At 41.2% G+C, this 19,763-nt stretch overlaps 2 protein-coding genes across 3 annotated transcripts in view; both read left to right on the top strand.

Moving 5' to 3' along the window:
• The window catches only part of TBPL2 (TATA-box binding protein like 2), a gene marked incomplete at both ends in the record, with an annotated part of 33,447 nt that extends 17,891 nt beyond the window's left edge, over window positions 1-15,556 (top strand). Inside the window, 2 exons of the mRNA XM_082618452.1 lie at window positions 3,795-3,889; window positions 15,480-15,556. Of these exons, the coding sequence (XP_082474578.1) occupies window positions 3,795-3,889; window positions 15,480-15,556 (172 nt within the window). The remainder of the gene's footprint in view (window positions 1-3,794; window positions 3,890-15,479) is intronic.
• Window positions 15,557-17,684: 2,128 nt separating this feature from the next.
• The window catches only part of ATG14 (autophagy related 14), a 38,316-nt gene continuing 36,237 nt past the window's right edge, over window positions 17,685-19,763 (top strand). For both annotated transcript variants that reach the window (XM_082618648.1, XM_082618647.1), the window contains exon 1: window positions 17,685-18,049. In XM_082618648.1, coding sequence (XP_082474774.1) covers window positions 17,775-18,049 — 275 coding nt within the window. In that variant the 5' untranslated portion in view covers window positions 17,685-17,774. The remainder of the gene's footprint in view (window positions 18,050-19,763) is intronic.

Here is a 19,763-nt window from a genome sequence, read left to right as displayed (position 1 = left end):
TGTCCGTGCCACTCTCTCACTTTGTCCCAGCTTACCCTGCCCCCTCCCCGTGTCCTCAAGTCCATTCTCTATGTCTGCATCTTTATTCCTGTCCTGCCCCTAGGTTCTTCAGAACCATTTTTTTTTCTTAGATTCCATATATATGTGTTACCATACAGTATTCGTTTTTCTCTTTCTGACTTACTTCACTCTGTATGACAGACTCTAGGTCCATCCACCTCACTACAAATAACTCAATCTCGTTTCTTTTTATGGCTGAGTAATATTCCATTGTATATATGTGCCACATCTTCTTTATCCATTCATCTGTTGCTAGACACTTAGGTTGCTTCCATGTCCTGGCTATTGTAAATAGAGCTGCAATGAACATTGTGGTGCATGACTCTCTTTGAATTATAGTCTTCTCAGGGTATATGCCCAGTAATGGGATTGCTGGGTCCTATGGTAGTTCTACTTTTAGTTTTTTAAGGAACCTCCATACTGTTCTCCATAGTGGCTGTATCAATTTACATTCCCTCCAACAGTGCAAGAGGGTTCCCTTTTCTCCATACCCTCTCCAGCATTTATTGTTTGTTGATTTTTTGATGATGGCCATTCTGACTGGTGTGAGGTGATACTTCATTGTAGTTTTTTTTTTTTTTTTTAAGTTCAGAGTTTTACCTGCAGTGATGTTGGTTTTTTTTTTTTTTTTAATGTTGGGGGTAGGAGTTTGATTAATTTATTTATTCTTGCTGTGTTGGGTCTTCATTTCTGTGCGAGGGCTTTCTCTAGTTGTGGCAAGTGGGGGCCACTCTTCATCGCGGTGCGCGGGCCTCTCACTATCGCGGCCTCTCTTGTTGCAGAGCACAGGCTCCAGACGCACAGGCTCAGTAGCTGTGGCTCATGGGCGTAGCCGCTCCGTGGCATGTGGGATCCTCCCAGACCAGGGCTCGAACCTGTGTCCCCTGCATTAGCAGGCAGACTCCCAACCACTGCGCCACCAGGGAAGTCCTCACTGTAGTTTTGATTTGCATTTCTCTAATGATTAGTGATGTTGCGCATCCTTTCATGTGTTTGTTGGCAATCTGTATATCTTCTTTGGAGAAATGTCTATTTAGGTCTTCTGCCCATTTTTGGATTGGGTTGTTTGTTTTTTGATATTGAGCTGCATGAGCTGCTTGTATATTTTGGAGATTAATCCTTTGTCAGTTGCTTCAATTTGCAAACATTTTTTCCCATTCTGAGTGTTGTGTTTTTGTCTTGTTTATGATTTCCTTTGCTGTGCAAAAGCTTTTAAGTTTCATTAGGTCCCATAAAGTAATTATTGATAAGTATGTTCTTATTGCCATTTTGTTAATTGCTTTGGGGTTGTTTTTGTAGGTCTTTTCTGTTTCTTCTTCCTTTTGTTCTCTTGTGATTTGATAACTATCCCTAGTGTTACGTTTGGATTTCTTTCTCTTTTTTGTGTGTATCGATATTATAGATCTTTGGTTTGTGGTTACCATGAAGTTTATATATAGCAATACACACACACACATAATTATTTTATGTTGTTGATCTCTTAAGTTCAAATGGATTTTAACAACGCTGAATTTTTACTCCTCTCCCCCTCCATGATTACTGGTTTTGACATCATATTTTACATCTTTTTCTTCTGTGAATTCCTTAACTACTTATTGTGGATATAGATGATTTTACTACTTTTGTCTTTTAACCTTCCTGCTAGCTTTGTACATGGTTAGTTTACTACCTTTACTGTATATTTGCCTTTACCAGGGTGTTTTTCCTTTTGTAATGTTCACATTTCTAGTTGTGGCCTTTTCTTTTTCACTTAGAGCAGTTCCTTTAACATTTCTTGTAAAGCTGAGTTGGTGGTACTGATCTCTTAGCTTTTGCTTGTCTGTAAAACTTTTGCTCTCTCCATCAAATCTGAATGACAGCCTTGCTGGGTAGAGTATTCTTGGTTGTAGCTTTTTCCCTTTAATCATTTTAAATACATTGTGCAACTCCCTTCTGGCCTGCAGAGTTTCTGCTGAAAAGTCAGCTGTAATAGCCTTATTGGAGCTCCCTTGTATGTAACTTGTTGCTTTTCCCTTGCTGCTTTTAATATTCTCTTTATCTTTAATTTTTGCCATTTAAAAAATATTTATTTATTTATTCATTTGGCTGCATCAGGTCTTAGTTGCAGCACACAGGATCTTCATTGCGGCATGCAGGATCTTTTGTTGTGGTGCGTGGGCTTCTCTCTAATTGTGGCGTGCAGGCTCCAGAGTGCATGGGCTCAGTAGTTGCAGCACATGAGCACAGTAGTTGCGGCACAAGGGCTCTCTAGTTGTAGTGCATGGGCTTAGTTGCCCCACAGCATGTGGAATCTTAGTTCCCTGGCCAGGGATTAAACACACATCCCATGCACTGGAAGGCAGATTCTTAAGCACTGGACCACCAGGGAAGTCCCAATTCTTGCCATTTTAATTACAGTGTGTCTTGGTGTGGTCCTCTTTGGGTTGATCCTGTTTGGAAGTCTCTGTGCTTCTTAGACCTAGATGTCTGTTTCCTTTCCCAGTCTAGGGAAGTTTACAGGTATTTACATACCAAAGACTTTTATTTTCTCTTTTCCCTTTTAGTGTCATAAGATTTGGCTGGAAGATTAGATGGAAACATTTCTTCTGTGCCCCAGACTTCACTTTCTTGGCTCAAACCTTGTAGTTCCCATAGAAGTTTCGCAGGGCTTCAGCTACTGTCATTGTGTCCCCAGTGTCCAGAAGTGGTTCGTGGGTAGAAGTCCTGACAGGCTTTCTGCAGTAAGATAGAGTGAGGCCCCAGGAAGACATGTCCACCCGTAATGACCTCCACATCCTTCAGATAGGTAGCCTCACCACTGTGATACATCTTGCTGGTGCCAATAAGAAGTTTCACATCTGCTGTGGTATGGGTCTTTTTCATTTTAGAATGGAATGGAGTTTTTCTATGCGACCTGGATTCACCCTTTAAGTGCAAAAATTCATGTGTATTATATACAGTGCTCCATTTCTCAGATTTCTTCATTTTCTTATATCTCCATTAGCCATTGTTTTGAGAATAGTTTTATTTCATCAGCTTCTTCTTAACTACTGACTTCTTTTTTGTAAGCTTCTCAGGCCTTTCTAGGAATCTCTCCTCTTCTCTGTGGTGGAGTGTGGGGAAGCAGTTCTTAGCCCAGTCACCCTTTGTTCCTCAGAGATACCAGCTTACATTTAATAGTAAACATGAGTGAGTTACTATGTATAGGAACAAATCCTGAATTTTTAAAACTTGGGATGGTTTAGTTTTCTTTCTTTATACAGCATCTGTCCAAAGACAAATTACAGTGGTCTAGAAATTTTTTTAGGTTCTATCCACTAAAAATGTTAACTTTTGCAGTTTATAAATACATACAAAATGTGCTCATTATTGTAGAACTTGGAAAATTTGGAAAATGGATTATGTATTTTTATTGATAGACTTTTTTTGACAGATGGAGAACATTTAACTAACAAGATCTTAAAACATTAGATCTGATGTCCTAAATTACCTTGATCTATAGCTTAATTTCTAATTTTAATTTCATTTCCAAGTGAACTGACTTTCACTTGGAAAAATATTATGACCAAAAATGAATTCTGTTCTTGACTGCCACAGAAATTACCTAGGCCACTCAAGACTGCTTTTGTCAAGATGGTCAAAAGGTTTTTGGTAAAACAGCTTTTGAAAACTGCTTTTGCGTACTGGGTCTCGAATATTATGAGAAAGTAGTTGAATAGTGCTATTTTTAACGTTTTTCTTTTATATCTTAACAGTTATGAACCTGAACTGTTTCCTGGCCTTATTTACAGAATGGTAAAACCACGAATTGTGTTGCTTATCTTTGTATCTGGAAAAGTTGTGTTGACAGGTAAGTTCTAAGATTCTGACTTTCATAAAATTCAGTAGCTATGTGTGTGCTTTGCTTTACCTTTTAAATAGCTTTGTGCACTATTATAAAGCAATTCTTGGTATTTTAGAATACCTGGAAAAAAATGAAAAGTAGAAAGAAAGATAGCATCATCAATTGGTCCCAATAGTCAAACAATATAACTTTTTTCCATGTTTTTATGTCACTTTGATATGTATATGCATCTTTACATCCTGCCGTTTAACATTATAACAAATGTAGCTTAACTCATTGTTACAAACTTTTAATGAAGGCTTTTAACGGCTGAACAGTGTTCCAACGGAAGGGTCAACAAATCTTTTTCTGCAAAGGGCTAAATACTAAATGTTTTAGGTTTTATGGGCAGTAGAGTCTCTGTCACAACAACTGAACCCTGTCATTTTATTGTGAAAGTAGCTGTAGACATCACGTAAAGGAAAAGGCTCTGAGGTGTGATTTTAATGTAATTCGTTTAATTTACATTATCAAGTAATTTTCTTCCTCTTCTTCTTTTTTTATTCCCCCAATCATTTAAAATATAAAAATCAGTCTTAGCTCACAGGCTATACAAAAATCAGGCAGCAGACTAGGTTTGGCCAGCAGACCCAAGTTTCCCGACCTCCATTCTAACATGCTGTTGCGTCAAACTTATTCTCCCATTGTCAGCTGTCTATATGTTCTTTCTTTGCTGCTTATAAATGACACAAAACTTTCGCTCTTTTTCTGTGTGGGATCATTTTATTAGTGTAACTGCTCAGAAATGGAACTTTTGTTTAAGGATTGGACCATTTTTAAGGTTCTTAGTACAAATTACTAAATTGTTTTAAAAAGGGTTATATCAATACAATACAGTTCTCCTATATCATATTTACATTCCTACCAGCAATGTTTCTTAAGTGTCTTTTACGAACCTCATCAGCATTCAAAACAAAAATGTACAAAAGAAAACTTTAACTACATAAGTGAAAGTGATCTCACTGCTTTAACCTCACTGGTACTCAGAACTAGAAATTGATCACTTTTCAACATATCCTGTAAATAGCAATTTATCTTTTTTTTTTTTTTTTTTTTTTTTTTTGCGGTATGCGGGCCTCTCACTGTTGTGGCCTCCCCCGTTGCGGAGCACAGGCTCCGGATGCGCAGGCCCAGCGGCCATGGCTCACGGGCCCAGCCGCTCCGCGGCATATGGGATCCTCCCAGACCGGGGCACGAACCCGTATCCCCTGCATCGGCAGGCGGACTCTCAACCACTGCGCCACCAGGGAGGCCCGCAATTTATCTTTTGTAAATAGTATGTACATAACTTATTCCTTTCTTGTCTACTTAGTTTTTTTTTAAATTTCTTTATTGTTTTAATTTTTAAATTAAAAAAAATTTATTGGAGTATAGTTGTTTTACAATGTTGTGTTAGTTTCAGGTGTACAGCAAAGTGATTCAGTTATACATATACATATACTCATTCTTTTTCAGATTCTTTTCTCATATAGGATATCACAGAATATTGAGTAGAGTTCCTTGTGCTAAACCATAGGTCCTTGTTGGTTATCTATCTTATGTATAGTAATGTGCATATGTTCATCCCAAGCTCCTGATTTATCCCTACCCCCCACGTTTCCCCTTTGGTAACCATAAGTTTGTTTTTGATATCTGTAAGTCTGTTTCTGTTTTGTAAATAAGTTCATTTGTATCATTTTTGTAAAATTAGATTCTACATATGAGTGTTATCATATGATATTTGTCCTTTTCTGTCTGACTTACTTCACTTAGTATGATAATCTCTAGGTCCATCCATGTTGCTTCAAATGGCATTATTTCATTCTTTTTTATGGCTGAGTAATACTCCATTGTATTTATGTACTATGTCATCTTTTTTTTTTTGCGGTACGCGGGCCTCTCACTGCCGTGGCCTCTCCCATTGCGGAGCACAGGCTCCGGATGTGCAGGCTCATTGGCCGTGGCTCATGGGCCCAGCCGCTCCGCGGCATGCGGGATCCTCCTGGACCAGGGCACGAACCCGCGTCCCCTGCATCAGCAGGCGGACTCCCAACCACTGCGCCACCAGGGAAGCCCTGTACTACGTCATCTTTATCCATTCATCTGTCAATGGACATTTAGGTTGCTTCCATGTCTTGGCTATTGTAAATAGTGCTGCAGTGAACATTGGGGGGGTACATTATCTTTTTTAATTATGGTTTTCTCTGGATATATGCCCAGGAGTGGGATTGCTGGGTCATATGGTAGTTCTATTTTTAGTTTAAGGAACCTCCATACTGTTCTCCATAGTGGTTGTACCAATTTACATTCCCACCAACAGTGTATGAGGGCTCACTTGTCTCCACACCCTCTCCAGCATTTATTGTTTGTAGACTTTGATGATGGCCATTCTGACCGGTGTGAGGTGATACTTCATTGTAGTTTCGATTTGCATTTCTCTGATAATTAGTGATGTTGAGCATCTTTTTATGTGCTTTTAGCCATCTGTATGTGTTCTTTGGAGAAATGTCTGTTTAGATCTTCTGCCCATTTTTTGATTGGGTTGTTTGTTTTTTTTGACATAGAGCTGCATGAGCTGTTTGTATGTTTTGGAGATTAATCCCTTGTCGGTCGCTTTGTTTGCAATATTTTCTCCCATTCTGTGGGTTGTCTTTTCGTTTTGTTTATGGTTTCCTTTGATGTGCACAAGCTTTTAATTAGGTCCCATTTGTTTATTTTTGTTTTTATTTTCACAAAGGATTTGTATGAGTTCACCATAATATCGAAAGTAATTACTTTATTTGTGACTTTTTCCAGGTGACTTATTTTTACATAAAGAAGGTTTTTAAAATTCTTGAAGTAAGTGGTTGAGACTCTTTTCCTTATTCTGCTCTGCAGTAGTTATTTCCACTATTTGATCTTCCAGGTCACTTATCCATTCTTCTGCCTCAGTTATCCTGCTGTTGATCCCTTCTAGAGTATTTTTAATTTCATTTATTGTGTTGTTCATCACTGCTTGTTTCCTCTTTAGTTTTTCTAGGTCCTTGTTACATGTTTCTTGCATTTTCTCTATTCTATTTCCAAGATTTTGGATCATCTTTACTATCATTATTCTGAATTCTTTTTCAGGTAGACTGCCTATTTCCTCTTCATTTGTTAGGTCTGGTGGGTTTTTACCTTGCTCCTTCATCTGCTGTGTGTTTTGCTGTCTTCTCATTTTGCTTATCTTACTGTGTTTGGGGTCTTCTTTTTGCAGGCTGCAGGTTCGTAGTTCCCGTTGTTTTTGGTGTCTGTCCCCCGTGGCTAAGGTTGGTTCAGTGGATTGTGTAGGTTTCCTGGTGGAGGGGACTAGTGCCTGTGATCTGGTGGATGAGGCTGGATCTTGTCTTTCTGGTGGGCAGGTCCACGTCTGCTGGTGTGTTTTGGGGTCTCTGTGGCCTTATTATGATTTTAGGCAGCCTCTCTGCTAATGGATGGGGTTGTGTTCCTGTCTTGCTAGTTGTTTGGCATAGGGTATCCAGCACTGTAGCTTGCTGGTCGTTGAGTGGAGCTGGGTCTTGGTATTGAGATGGAGATCTCTGGGAGATTTTCGCCCTTTGATATTACGGGGAGCTGGGAGGTCTCTTGTGGACCAGTGTCCTGAAGTTGGCTCTCCCACCTCAAAGGCACAGCCCTGACACCTGGCTGGAGCACCAAGAGCCTTTCATCCACACGGCTCAGAATAAAAGGGAGAAAAAATAGAAAAAAAGAAAGAAATAGGATAAAATAAAATAAAGTAAGATAAAATAAAATTTATTAAAATAAAAAATAATTAAGAAAAAAATTTTTAAAGAAAAAATAAATGAACGTACAGAACCCTAGGACAAATGGTGAAAGCAAAGATATACAGACAAAATCTCACACAGAAGCATACACATACATACTCACAAAAAGAAGAAAAGGGGGAAAAATAATATATCTTGCTCCCAAAGTCCACCTCCTCAATTTGGGACGATTCGTTGTGTATTCAGGTATTCCACAGATGCAAGGTACATCAAGTTGATTGTGGAGCTTTAATCCGCTGCTCCTGAGGCTGCTGGGAGAGATTTCCCTTCCTCTTCTTTATTCTCACAGCTCCAGGGTCTCAGCCTTGGATTTGGCCCCGCCTCTGCGTGTAGGTCGCCTAAGGGCGTCTGTTCTTCGCTCAGACAGGACGGGGTTAAAGGAGCAGCTGATTCAGGGGCTGTGGCTCACTCAGGCCGCGGGGGAGGGAGGGGTACGGAGTGTGGGGCGAGCCTGCAGCCGTGGCGCACTAGCCCCCTTCAGGCTGTGTTCACGCCGCCAACCCCAGTCCTCTCCCTGGGATCCGACCGAAGCCCGAGCCTCAGCTCCCAGACCCCGCCGCCCCGACGGGTGAGCAGACAAGCCTCTCAGGCTGGTGAGTGCCAGTCGGCACCAATCCTCTGTGCGGGAATCTCTCCACTTTGCCCTCCGCACCCCTGTTGCTGCGCTCTCCTCCGCGGCTCTGAAGCTTCCCCCCCCTTCCGCCACCCGCAGTCTCCGCCCGAGAAGGGGCTTCCTAGTGTGTGGAAACCTTTCCTCCACAGCTCCCTCCCACTAGTGCAGGTCCCGTCCCTATCCTTTTGTCTCTGTTTGTTCTTTTTTCTTTTGCCCTACCCAGGTACGTGGGGAGTTTCTTGCCTTTTGGGAGGTCTGAGGTCTTCTGTCAGCGTTCAGTAGGTGTTCTATAGGAGCGGTTCCACGTGTAGATGTATTTCTGATGTATCTGTGGGGAGGAAGGTGATCTCCTCGTCTTACTCTTCCGCCATCTTCCTCTGCTTCTCCCGGAGACTCTTCCATACCATTCTACTGAAGTTTACTATTTTTGCCTTATTTTGTCTTTTCCCACATTTTAGTCTCCTGTACCAGGATGAATACCAAGTTTATATGGTACGAGCCAAATTGATTATACCCCACCCCCAAACAGCTGGCTAGACATCTTAAAACTACATGTTCTCCTCATTATTAATTTGTGATGACTCCTTTTGACCTTTATTTTTATATATGGGTCTGTTCTCCAGTCCTGCCTTTGCTCCAGAAATATGCTATGATAATCCTATTATATTTACACTATATTGTGGTTATAAATGTGCTTTAATTCTAGTGGTCTCTATATCTGATAGGGCCAGTTTCCCCTCTTTATTCCCCTCTTTATATCCCCAGTTTACTTCTCTTTTATTAGCTCCTCTCAAATATTTATTCTTCCAAATAAACTTTAAAATTTTATAACATATTGCTTGAGATTTCTGCATTAGCTGAATTAATTTGAGAAACTTTCTATTACTCAGCATCCAAAAACATGGAGTATCTGTTGTTAAGTCTTCTTTTAGAACGCTCAGTAAGTTTTATAGTTTTCTTTTCTCTGAAATGTAACTAATGTGTCTTCAAAGTGGGGAAAGCCTGTTCGGAATTTAAGAGCCTTTTGAATACAGCAAAGCTGCAGTTCCTCAGATGTCACCAATATAGTGTGTGGAATAATTAAGACCTCCTAGTGACTGACATAAAGTTTCCCTCTATACGTTCTGAAGGAAGGGGAAGAAGTCTGCAAAGTAAATGGAATAGAATAGATATTGGAGGCAAATATAGGCCCTACTCAAGGGAATAAACTTCAAGACCTTTGGAAGGATGCTTTCATCTATGTGCTATGTATTATTATGAACTGTCTTATTAAAAGTGCAAATTGCCAAGTACAGGCTAAGTTCCTATTACAGGTACACCAGAACAGGTTTCTTTAAATATTCTTAATTCAGACCAACTTTCTTACCCCAAATTAAAAGGAAAAAAAACTTTCATGTGCACATTTGCTAGAAGTTTCAAATCACACAAGTAAAGGATGGTCAACACACAGTCCTGAAGAACATACAGTATACTTCTCTTAAAATTTGTTAATGCGTTCAGCCCAAACAACAGGCAAAGCTAAATTTCTTCAGTCTTGTAAGACATAGATCATCACTTTTGTGGAGAGGCGGAAAGAGATGTATTGATTGAAATCCAAATTTCTGCTTATACGTATTGTGAAGTAAAAGCTAGCCAATGTCTTACTACTGAAATATGGGTAATTACCATCTGTTGAGATTTTTTCCCCTGTTTATGCCATATTGTCTTAAAGTACTTTACCTGGAACAACATGGCTTAGGTTGCTTTTGCTTCAAACCTAGAGACAAATGCTCCTTATTCCTTATCCTTACTTACCTAGACTTTTTCCACCTGCAAGTGGGTTAAAAACTCAAGGACCCAATTTTGGGTGTACATGTGGGGAAAGGGACCAAAGAGGCCTCCTTTTGGCCTTGACTCTAGAACTTCAGCTGGGGATGGTCGTGTAGAGCATCCAGTGGAGTCCTAGAGGCTCCCATGGTCTAGTCCAACATGGCAAGACTCTGCAGAGCTGTTTTAAAATCAAGGTCCCAACAAGGGTAAGTAACTTTTGCCTAGAAAGTGTTAGAGTACTGAAATTACAAACACACTTTGAATTTCACTGTATTAAATAGTGGATCCCAGCTCTCCCCTAGGTAGGAGCTGTAGAACACCAATGCACATAGAACAAATGGGTGGTAATTTGAAACTTTTGTATCACATGCCGTTTGCAGGGTCTTTGAAAATAATTTATCCTTGTAAAATTGTCTTGTTCCCTTGAGGTGCCAAAGCTGCAGCCACCGTGTCTAAGGCTACATCTGAATGAATGGTTAAGTGAGCTGAGGCTCTGCTATCCTACTTTGTCATGGTCCCAGACAGCAAACAGCAAAGGGACCTGGGTCAAGCTTAACACTGCTTTTCCAGGTCTGTACTGCTTTTCTATGGCTAATGTGACATTTAGGACCAATGCTTTTTCTCATACCATGGTAAAATGAATAGTATAGCTAGGATCTGCTGCAACAATATACAATGAACAGCAAATACGTCAACTTTCACTTCTAAGATGAGACGTAATAGAGTTAAGATAGGTTGGGCACTCGTGCCAGGCACTATGATAAGTAAGGGCTTTTATGTGGGTTCTGGTTAACTCTGTGAGGCTGTACTTAATGTCTCAGTCTCCTCACCTGTTAAATGAGGACAATGGAGAGGTCAAGTAACCTTAACAATGTCAACAGCTATACATGCTGCACATGCCTGGCTTCAGAGCCCACCATCTTCTCGTACTCACCGTCCCCCAGCTCTTTAGATGTCTGTGAAAACACCTGTGTGGTCTTTTGGGCCCCCCCCCCCTTCCTCCTAATCCTCCTTGTCAGCTAAGGAATGATAAATACTCTCTTAGTGGTGAGAGGCAGCAGGTGTGCTGGCTAAGAGGCTGAGCTCGGGAAGCCAATTGTCTAGTTTGAATCCAAGCTTTACCATTTATTGGCTGTGTTGACCTTGGGTGAGGTTGTTCTCCACCTTGATTTCCACATACGTAAGACGGGTGCCCATAGAAGCTACCTGCTAGGTGTTATGAGGAGGCAGAAGAACGAGGCCTGGCGTACAGTAAACATGGTGGAAACGTTAGCTGTTGTTACCTCCCACTCTTCTTCGTTTTTCCCTAGCATTCAAAAAGATGAAATTTTGCTCTCATGCCTTGCCTAGATGATAGGAATAGGAAGTTTAAAGAGGCTTTAGAAAAATACTTCACACACTTACTTCCTTCCAGCATAAAGGACGAAGAAGCTGGGTCTTTGTTACCAAGGGTCACTGTCAATCAGTTAGATGTCAGTGGTTCTTGGAAATGAGTAGGTCAGAGGGCCGCATAAAAATGTCAAGACTTAATAGTGAGTGGGCCAGAGACAGAACAGGATATCCCCGTCAATCATTACTGGGGATTCACCACTAATAGTGACTTAGTATATACTGTAAAATGTATACCTTGAGTGATTAAATGCTGAGGTTTTTTGCAATTTGTAAGATTTTCACTTTCATGCACACGCGTATGCTATCACTTGGAAAACTAAGATGTGTAGTTGTGACTTGGTATAAGAATAGTATTGTAAAATCCAAGTAGTATTGGAAAGTCATATTTGGGCTGGCTAAGGGGTAGGGATGAGCTTACAAACCGTATCGACAGGTGATAGATATTTAAGAAACTTTGGGTGCCTACCAGGTAGTTATTACTGTTTTAGGTGCTGAGGATGCCAAAGCAAATATAACATAACCCTCATCTGGCAAAAATCCTGCCCTGGTGAAGAAGACAAATTACCTGATACTGGTTCTCACAGAACCAAATAATAAGCCATGTGTTCGTGGGCCAGCCATCCCAGCATCCCTAATCCTGAAGTACATTCTTCTAGGACAATAATAATGGCTTAAATCTTGTTAAATGTTATGGTTTGCAAAGGACTTTTTGCAAAAACTTGCTCATGTAACCCTTATAGTAACCCTATGAGAAGGCTGTTGTCCTTATTTATAGGTAAGGAAATGGAAACTCAGAAGTTAAGCAACCTGCCTGTGATTTCAAACCTAGTTAGTTGTAGACCTTGCATTTGAGCCCAGATGGTTTGATCTCAAGCCAGTCCTTTCTCCAATGCACCAGCCACAGAATTTCTACCTCACTTGCCACAGTTAGGAATGGTGTTTATCCCCCAAAGTGGTGGTCATCATTACTTGAAGGAAAGGACTGGTAGGTTTTGCTTAAAAGACAAGAGTCATATGTATAATCAGAGTCTGGTGCTACAAATTGGGATGTTTGATTATAGATTGATTATTAATAGGACTATGGGGACAATTTAGGTTTCCTCAAAATTTTTATGCCAATACTTCAGTGAGGAAATATTTCACTAAATTGACCGAATCCCCTCATTGGGATTTACAATTCCTGGCAATGTTTATTTGATGACTTTTGGTGTAAAGGAAGGAACACTGGATACATGAGGTCTTCCCTCATAGCTGATACTCATGATTCAGGGGAACTTCAACTCCTTGGGCCTCATTTTCCCACACAGGAAATAAAAAAATTGTACTAGATAATTTCCCTAAAGCCCTTTTGTGTCTAAAGTTGTTTTTCTATGATATAAAATAATGATCACTCTCAACGTCCATTCCCTCTTGGGTGATGGGTGTTTTCTACTCTCTAGGGGATGCCAGAACATTATACTCTTTTGGGCTTGAATGTAATGCTCTTAGGTATGATTTTTTTTAAGTGTTACGAAAAAATCCCGAAGTACATGGTTACCCAAAATGCTGGACCTAGATACTCTGTTACTCAATTAAATATAAAAAGAACCTTAGTTTAGGGGAGGGAGGCATTGGGTGAATGTGTGTGTGTGTTTGCTATACTTATTATACTTCACTGTCTCCCAATTAAAGCTGTTGTGTTCAAATGTATCCAGAAGCTGAAAAAGTCCATCAAACCAGAGGCAGAGAATCTTTTTATAGTAGTGTTTTACTTAACTGCTTCCCCAACTCACTTTTTGGTTTCTACAAAACCAATCTCTTTAGAAACTAAAATTTTAGTGCTATAATTAAAATTTGCTGAGGCTTAAGGGATTTTTCCTACCTCAGAGGTACAGAGTTTCTGTTAACCATGTCAGTAATTCACCTTCCTCCCCACCCCACATCTTTGAGGGTGGAGACTCAGAGAGTAAATTCTTAGGCAATGAATAAGTAACTTTTTGCCCTTACCTATCCCACCCCCCGGTTTTAGGCTTATAAGTACTTCATTTTTGATTCTTAAAATTTTTTTAATTTATTGAGGTGAAATTCAAATAGCACAAATTTAACCATTTTAAAATGAACAATTGAGGGGCATTTAGTTCATTCAGAATGTTGTGCAACCACCGCATCTAGTGCCAAAACGTTTCCATTACTCCAAAATAAAGTCCCATATCATTAGGCAGTTTTTCCCCATTTCTCCCTCACCCTAGCCCCTGGCAATCACCGGTCTTCATTCTGTCTCTGTGAATTTACCTATTCTGGAGACTTCATATAAACAGAATCATACAATATGTGACCTTTCATGTTTGGCTTCTTTCACTTAGCATAATGTTTTTGAGGTTCATCCAATTGCAGTATGTTCAGTGCTTGATTCCTTTTTATGGCAGTATAATATTACATTGTATGTATCTACCATAATTCATTTATACATTCATCTGTTGGTAGACACTGGGTTGTTTCCACTTTGGGGCTATTATGAATAGTGCGGCAATGAATATGCATCTACATGCCTGTTATTTGAGTACTTGTTTTCAATCTGGGGGGGTATATACCCAGATACCCAGGAGTGAAATTGCTGGGTCACATGGTAATTCTTATTTTAACATTTTTGAGGAATTGCCAAACTGTTTTCCATAGTAGCTGAACCATTTTAAGTTCCCACCAGCAATGTATGAGGGTTCCAATTTCTCAGTCTCTTTGCCAACACTTGCTATTTTCCATTTTTTTAATTATTATAGCTCATCCTGGATTCTGAATCCTGATTTCTACCTGCTTCTCAAATCTGGTGATTCTCGTTTTGGTAATTCCCTCTCACTAGTCCCATCCTTAAACCAGATAACCACTTCTCACAGGTTATTCCTGCTCTCTCACTGAGCCTTCCTCCTTGTTTATAGTTCTCAAGAACGAGTCTTTACCAACTTAAACTACCTCCATTTTTCTTCATGCTAATAGTTTTTTTGGTTTTGTTTTGTTTTTTTTTTTTGCGGTACGCGGGCCTCTCACTGCCGTGGCCCCTCCCATTGCGGAGCACAGGCTCCGGACGCGCAGGCCCAGCGGCCATGGCTCACGGGCCCAGCTGCTCCGCGGTATGTGGGATCCTCCCAGACCGGGGCACGAACCCGTGTCCCCTGCATCGGCAGGCGGACTCTCAACCACTGCGCCACCAGGGAAGCCCCATGCTAATAGTTTTTATATTTTCATTAATCTTGCCTCCTGCCCAATAATATCAGATAATAGTTTCCCGATTAGCTGACAGTTCCACATAAACATAAATACCACCAGTCCTTAACCCTTAGCATAATGTGCCTGCATAGCTCTGAAAGGGGAAAGTTAGTAGTGGTGGTTGGTGGTGAGAGATATGAGTAGGGCTGACTGATAATCTCTTTCAAGGGTGGGGACTGTCTAATTCACGTTTTTATCCATTTTAACTCCTAGAGCAGTTATAATTAAAGAGCTCTTGAAACTTTAAGGGTAACAATGGTACAGTTTTCCCCTCTAATAATCCCTTCCCATATACTGAAATTTAAAACTTTAGAATAGTTTGTCTCAGTCAGTATTAGGGAATCAGCATGTTAACTAGACATGAGTAGATGAAAGGAAGTTCCTTTTGCTGGTAGCTAAGTGCCCACAGGTGCTGATGAAGGTCGTGTTCTGTGGTCACGTTCATAACACACTGAGAGATAACATTCCCTATTTCATACTATGCCCTAGGAGGCTAAAGACATACTGATACTGGAGAACTCTGCTCTAGGGTATGTGTTTGTGGGAATGTAGCTGTGGTCACCAAATTCTTTTGTCTTTACCAGGAATAAATGTCACTTCTCAGGTACACCTAAAGAGATGTTATTGTATTAAAAGTAACTGGAGATGACAATGAAGTTTTAGTCTTAAGAAAATTTTAGTATTGTTTTTAAAGATTATGTAAACTTGTATTTCTTTACAGGTGCCAAAGAACGTTCTGAGATCTATGAAGCATTTGAAAACATCTACCCTATTCTAAAGGGTTTTAAAAAAACCTGAGTATATCATTCAACATCTCACAGTATGTTGGTTTGAATATGTGCATAAGCCCAGCACAGAAACAGCTGGATTATAGATATTCCATGCACATTTTGACTTTAGTTATTAAAGTGTGATTCTGTATGAGTAACCATGCCTAAGAAATGAAGAAATTTTTTTCAAAATGACTCATATGTTATTTTTAAAATGGAAAAAGTAAACTTCAGAATTTGAAAGATTTAGGACCTTGCTAGAATGATACTGTAACATCATTAAAATTTAATGCTTTGCTCTTGTTAAAGATGTAGTACATTAACATGTGTTCTCTAAAAATACATAGCAGTATATAGAAATTTCAAATAACTGCATAAAACAGGATAGAAAATTGTCTATTTTTTGCCTTTTTAAATATTGAATAGATGATCCGGGCCATCAGGTACGGACGGGCCTGTGAAGGATCCTATCAGAATACAAATGAAACATGGAAGTCTGAAAACTTAAGAAAAATTAAATAAACATCCTTTTGTTTGAAATGGTCAGAGAAAATTATTTCCCTCCGTTAAAAATAAATCTTTTTTTTTGCGGTACACGGGCCTCTCACTGTTGTGGCCTCTCCCGTTGGGGAGCACAGGCTCCGGACGCGCAGGCTCAGCAGCCATGGCTCACAGGCCTAGCCGCTCCGCGGCATGTGGGATCTTCCCGGATCAGGGCACGAACCCGTGTCCCCTGCATCGGCAGGCGGACTCTCAACCACTGCGCCACCAGGGAAGCCCAAAAATAAATCTTAAACTTTCAGGAACCATTCAGGTTTAGTATAAGGTCTACTTTGAAAACAGTTTAGGGATTTTGTGCTTTTTTGGGGTACTTTTATAATCCTATGTAATTGTATTAAAATAGACTAGATAAGACTAAGAGGCTGGAGCAAAGAGCTCAGCTTCCAGACCTAATTAGGTTGTGGAATCAGCCGCATTTGATGGAGAGGTGGAGATTAACAGGGAGGGATGGACTAACAGGAGTCATGGCCCTTGTTCCCAAGTGGGCAGTGATTGTCTTTCACTAAGATGAGGAGACATTTGTGGGGAGGGAGAGTTCAGGGTTTTTTTGTTTTGGCGGCACCGTGCAGGCTTGTGGGATTTTAGTTCCCTGACTAGGGATCGAACTGTGGCCCTGAGAAGGGAGAGCTTGGAGTCCTAACCACTGGACTGCCAGGGAATTCCTGGGAGTTCAGTTTTAATTTCAGTTTCCCAATTGCTGAGTTTGTTGGTGGTCACTGTACATTACTTTAAGCCTAGTGTAGGCAGTTATGAATTTGGGGGTATGGAACTTGGGAGAGAAGCCCTAGCTGGAGAGAGAATTTAGGGCAGTCATTAATTTACAGCCTGCCAAAATAATCCTTGAGAATCAGTGGCCTTGATCATTTGACCTATGAGCCTATGTTTTTCTTCTGTAGTTTACAGGCATATTCAAACACTAGTTACTCTGATATAATCCTCTAACCCACCTTATTTATCCCCACAGAAGGAAATTTGGAGTCATCTAACCATGTTAAATTCTACCTAGTTCAAATTCTTTAAGATATGGCCCAGAGAAGGGGTGGAATGCTGGACATTAAAATTTATTTTTCAGAAAGATACAACTTTGATTTACACGTTCAAGTACAGTTGTTTCCACTGGTTAGCTATTATTGGTAAAGTACTTATCAGATTACTATTAAACGGATTTACTTATTAATCCTTAGGTGGGTACTGAAATTCTTTCCATTTAACAGTTAAGAACACAGGCGGAGAGAGGTGAGGAATTTGCCCCGAATTACACAGCTATTAAGAAGGCGGGTGGGCCAAAATTCAACCTCGTTCCAAGACCCAGTTCCCTCACCCAACTCTGCGGTAGTTTTAGCCAAATTTAAAAGCATCCAGAGCGAATGACAGAAATTCCCTCATTGTGTTCCCAGTCTGTTTTCCCAGAATCCTTAGGGCATCGTATTACTATTTCTTGCACAAGCTGGAGGCGTTAACGTGTAGCCTGGGCGTGATTGAGCCGCTGATGACATTCTGTTGGGCTGACTCGCCCGTCTAAACATAATTCCTGCTTCGGAAGCGGCCGCCCCCGAACTGTCAGAAAAAGCCACTGCCCCTTCGGCCCTCGGCGGCCGAGGGCTGGGCGAGGCCGGGCGAGGGTCTCGCGGGACTCCCGCCGCGCTTCCGGCCCCTCCCCAGGCCCCTCCTCCTCCTCGCCCAGGATGCACCTGGTTGAAAACAAAATCCCACGTGACTGGCTCTGCTCTCAGTCCATCATGGCGTCTCCCAGTGGGAAGGGATCCCGGGCGCCGGAGGCTCCTGGCTGCGGGCCCCAGCCCGTCGCCCGGGACCTCGTAGACTCTGTGGACGACGCGGAGGGACTGTACGTGGCAGTCGAGCGGTGCCCACTGTGCAACACCACCCGCCGGCGGCTGACCTGCGCCAAGTGCGTCCAGAGCGGCGATTTCGTCTACTTCGACGGCCGCGACCGTGAAAGGTACGGCAGCCGCCACGGCCCTATGGTTTCTAACCCGGGTATCTCCACCGGCTCGGAGGCTGGAGCCTGGGGCCTGAGTTTGGGCCCCGGAGCCCAGCGAGAGGAGGGGGAGGTAGGGAGGGTAACTGCTTTGCGCCGGCGCTTTGCTCCCAGGGGAAAGAGTCGGGGATGGAGGCCAGAAGAGAGAAGGTCGCCGTTTCCCCCTAATCCACTCGAGAGGAGTCTGACCTCACGGTGCTCTTGGGTACTAGGGAAAAGGGATAGATGGTGGCTGTGGAGAGGTCTTCTCCTATTACTGCCATAGAGTTGGATTCTCGGTACTTTGTTCCACTCCCATTCAGATGCTGGGTTTAACCTTTGTTTTCGAAAGCACGTTCATTCTCTAGAGGAGAGACCAGAGGAGAAACAAATAACTGGTTAAGAGGGATTCGGGCCCTGGTAGCCTGTGTCACAGGTGGATCTTATCAGACATGCTTACTCTAATGTGTGAACTAGGCTAGCTAGTTCCTCCCTTTTCCAAAGATTGTTTTAGATGCTAAGGAGTTTGGGTATGTGTTTTGGCTTTGTTTTAAAATCCAGACTGGGAGCTGCAAGCCCTTAGTTAAGAGAATTCAAAGACGCGTTTTGGCCTTGTTTTGAAATTTAAACAGAGACCTACAAGTTCTTGGTTAAGATAATTGAAAAATTAGTGTGATTAGCTGCAAGGTCTCTCAGGCCCAACTTCTGTTTCAATAACTTAGTGTCAATTATATTAAGCCAGCTAATTTTTTCAGTGCAAAAGTTCAGGTATTAATTCATTTACAACAACCCGGTAAGTTATTTTCTGTAACTTACTGCTAAGGCAACTGCACAGTACCTTTCCCTGGGTCACACAGATAATAAGTGTGGGGACCAGAATTAAATTCCAGGCAGCCTGAACCCATATGCCATGCACTTAACCCCTGGATTATATAACGGCTGTATTTGGAAGTGTTTTTTGAGTTGCTGACAGTCCTCTCATCATGAATGGAGTTCATTTCTTTTGAGGAGATTTGTATGATACAGTCTTTTAGTTCATCACTGTGTCTCATTTGATGTACTTGATGACTTTAGAAACTGCTTATGTAATAAGTAATAGCTTAAAAAATTAACACAGTTTTATTATAAGAATACTAGGTATGAGATGGAAATGTCTAACTGATGGAGTTTATCATGGGTTCAGTTCTGGACCCTCTTCTCCATATACTTTTTCTAAGATTAATTCCCATAATTTAAATATCGTCTATATGCTGAAGACTGCCAGACTTGTATCTCCAACCCAGGCCTTTGTGAAATCAAGAAAACAGCTGCATACTCTGTCTGTATTTAAATTTGTAATGAGAATCTCCATCTTAACATGGCACACTGAATTCATGATTATCCATCATAAATCTGTTCCTCTCATGCTCATTCCAGCCCAGTAAATGGTAACCTCACTCCTTGGCACAGGCCAAAGAAACCCAGTCTTCCTTGACTCCTCTCTTAATGCCACCATATATAATCCCATCAACAAATCCCATCCAACCTTCAAAACCTATCCTAAATCCAACCCTTTCACTCCCTCCTGGTTTGGTCCACCAGAGGATTATTGCCTCTTGAGTTCCTGCTTCCCTTTCTCCTTTATAGTGTAATTCCCATATTGCAGCCAGAGTAACACCACTCCTCCATGCCTCTGTTCACATCTTCCAGGGGTTTC

The sequence above is a fragment of the Mesoplodon mirus genome (genome assembly GCF_964341445.2).
Source record: "Mesoplodon mirus genome assembly, chromosome: 4".
Classification (NCBI taxonomy): Eukaryota; Metazoa; Chordata; class Mammalia; order Artiodactyla; family Ziphiidae; genus Mesoplodon; species Mesoplodon mirus.
This window is presented reverse-complemented; position numbering and strand designations above follow the sequence as displayed.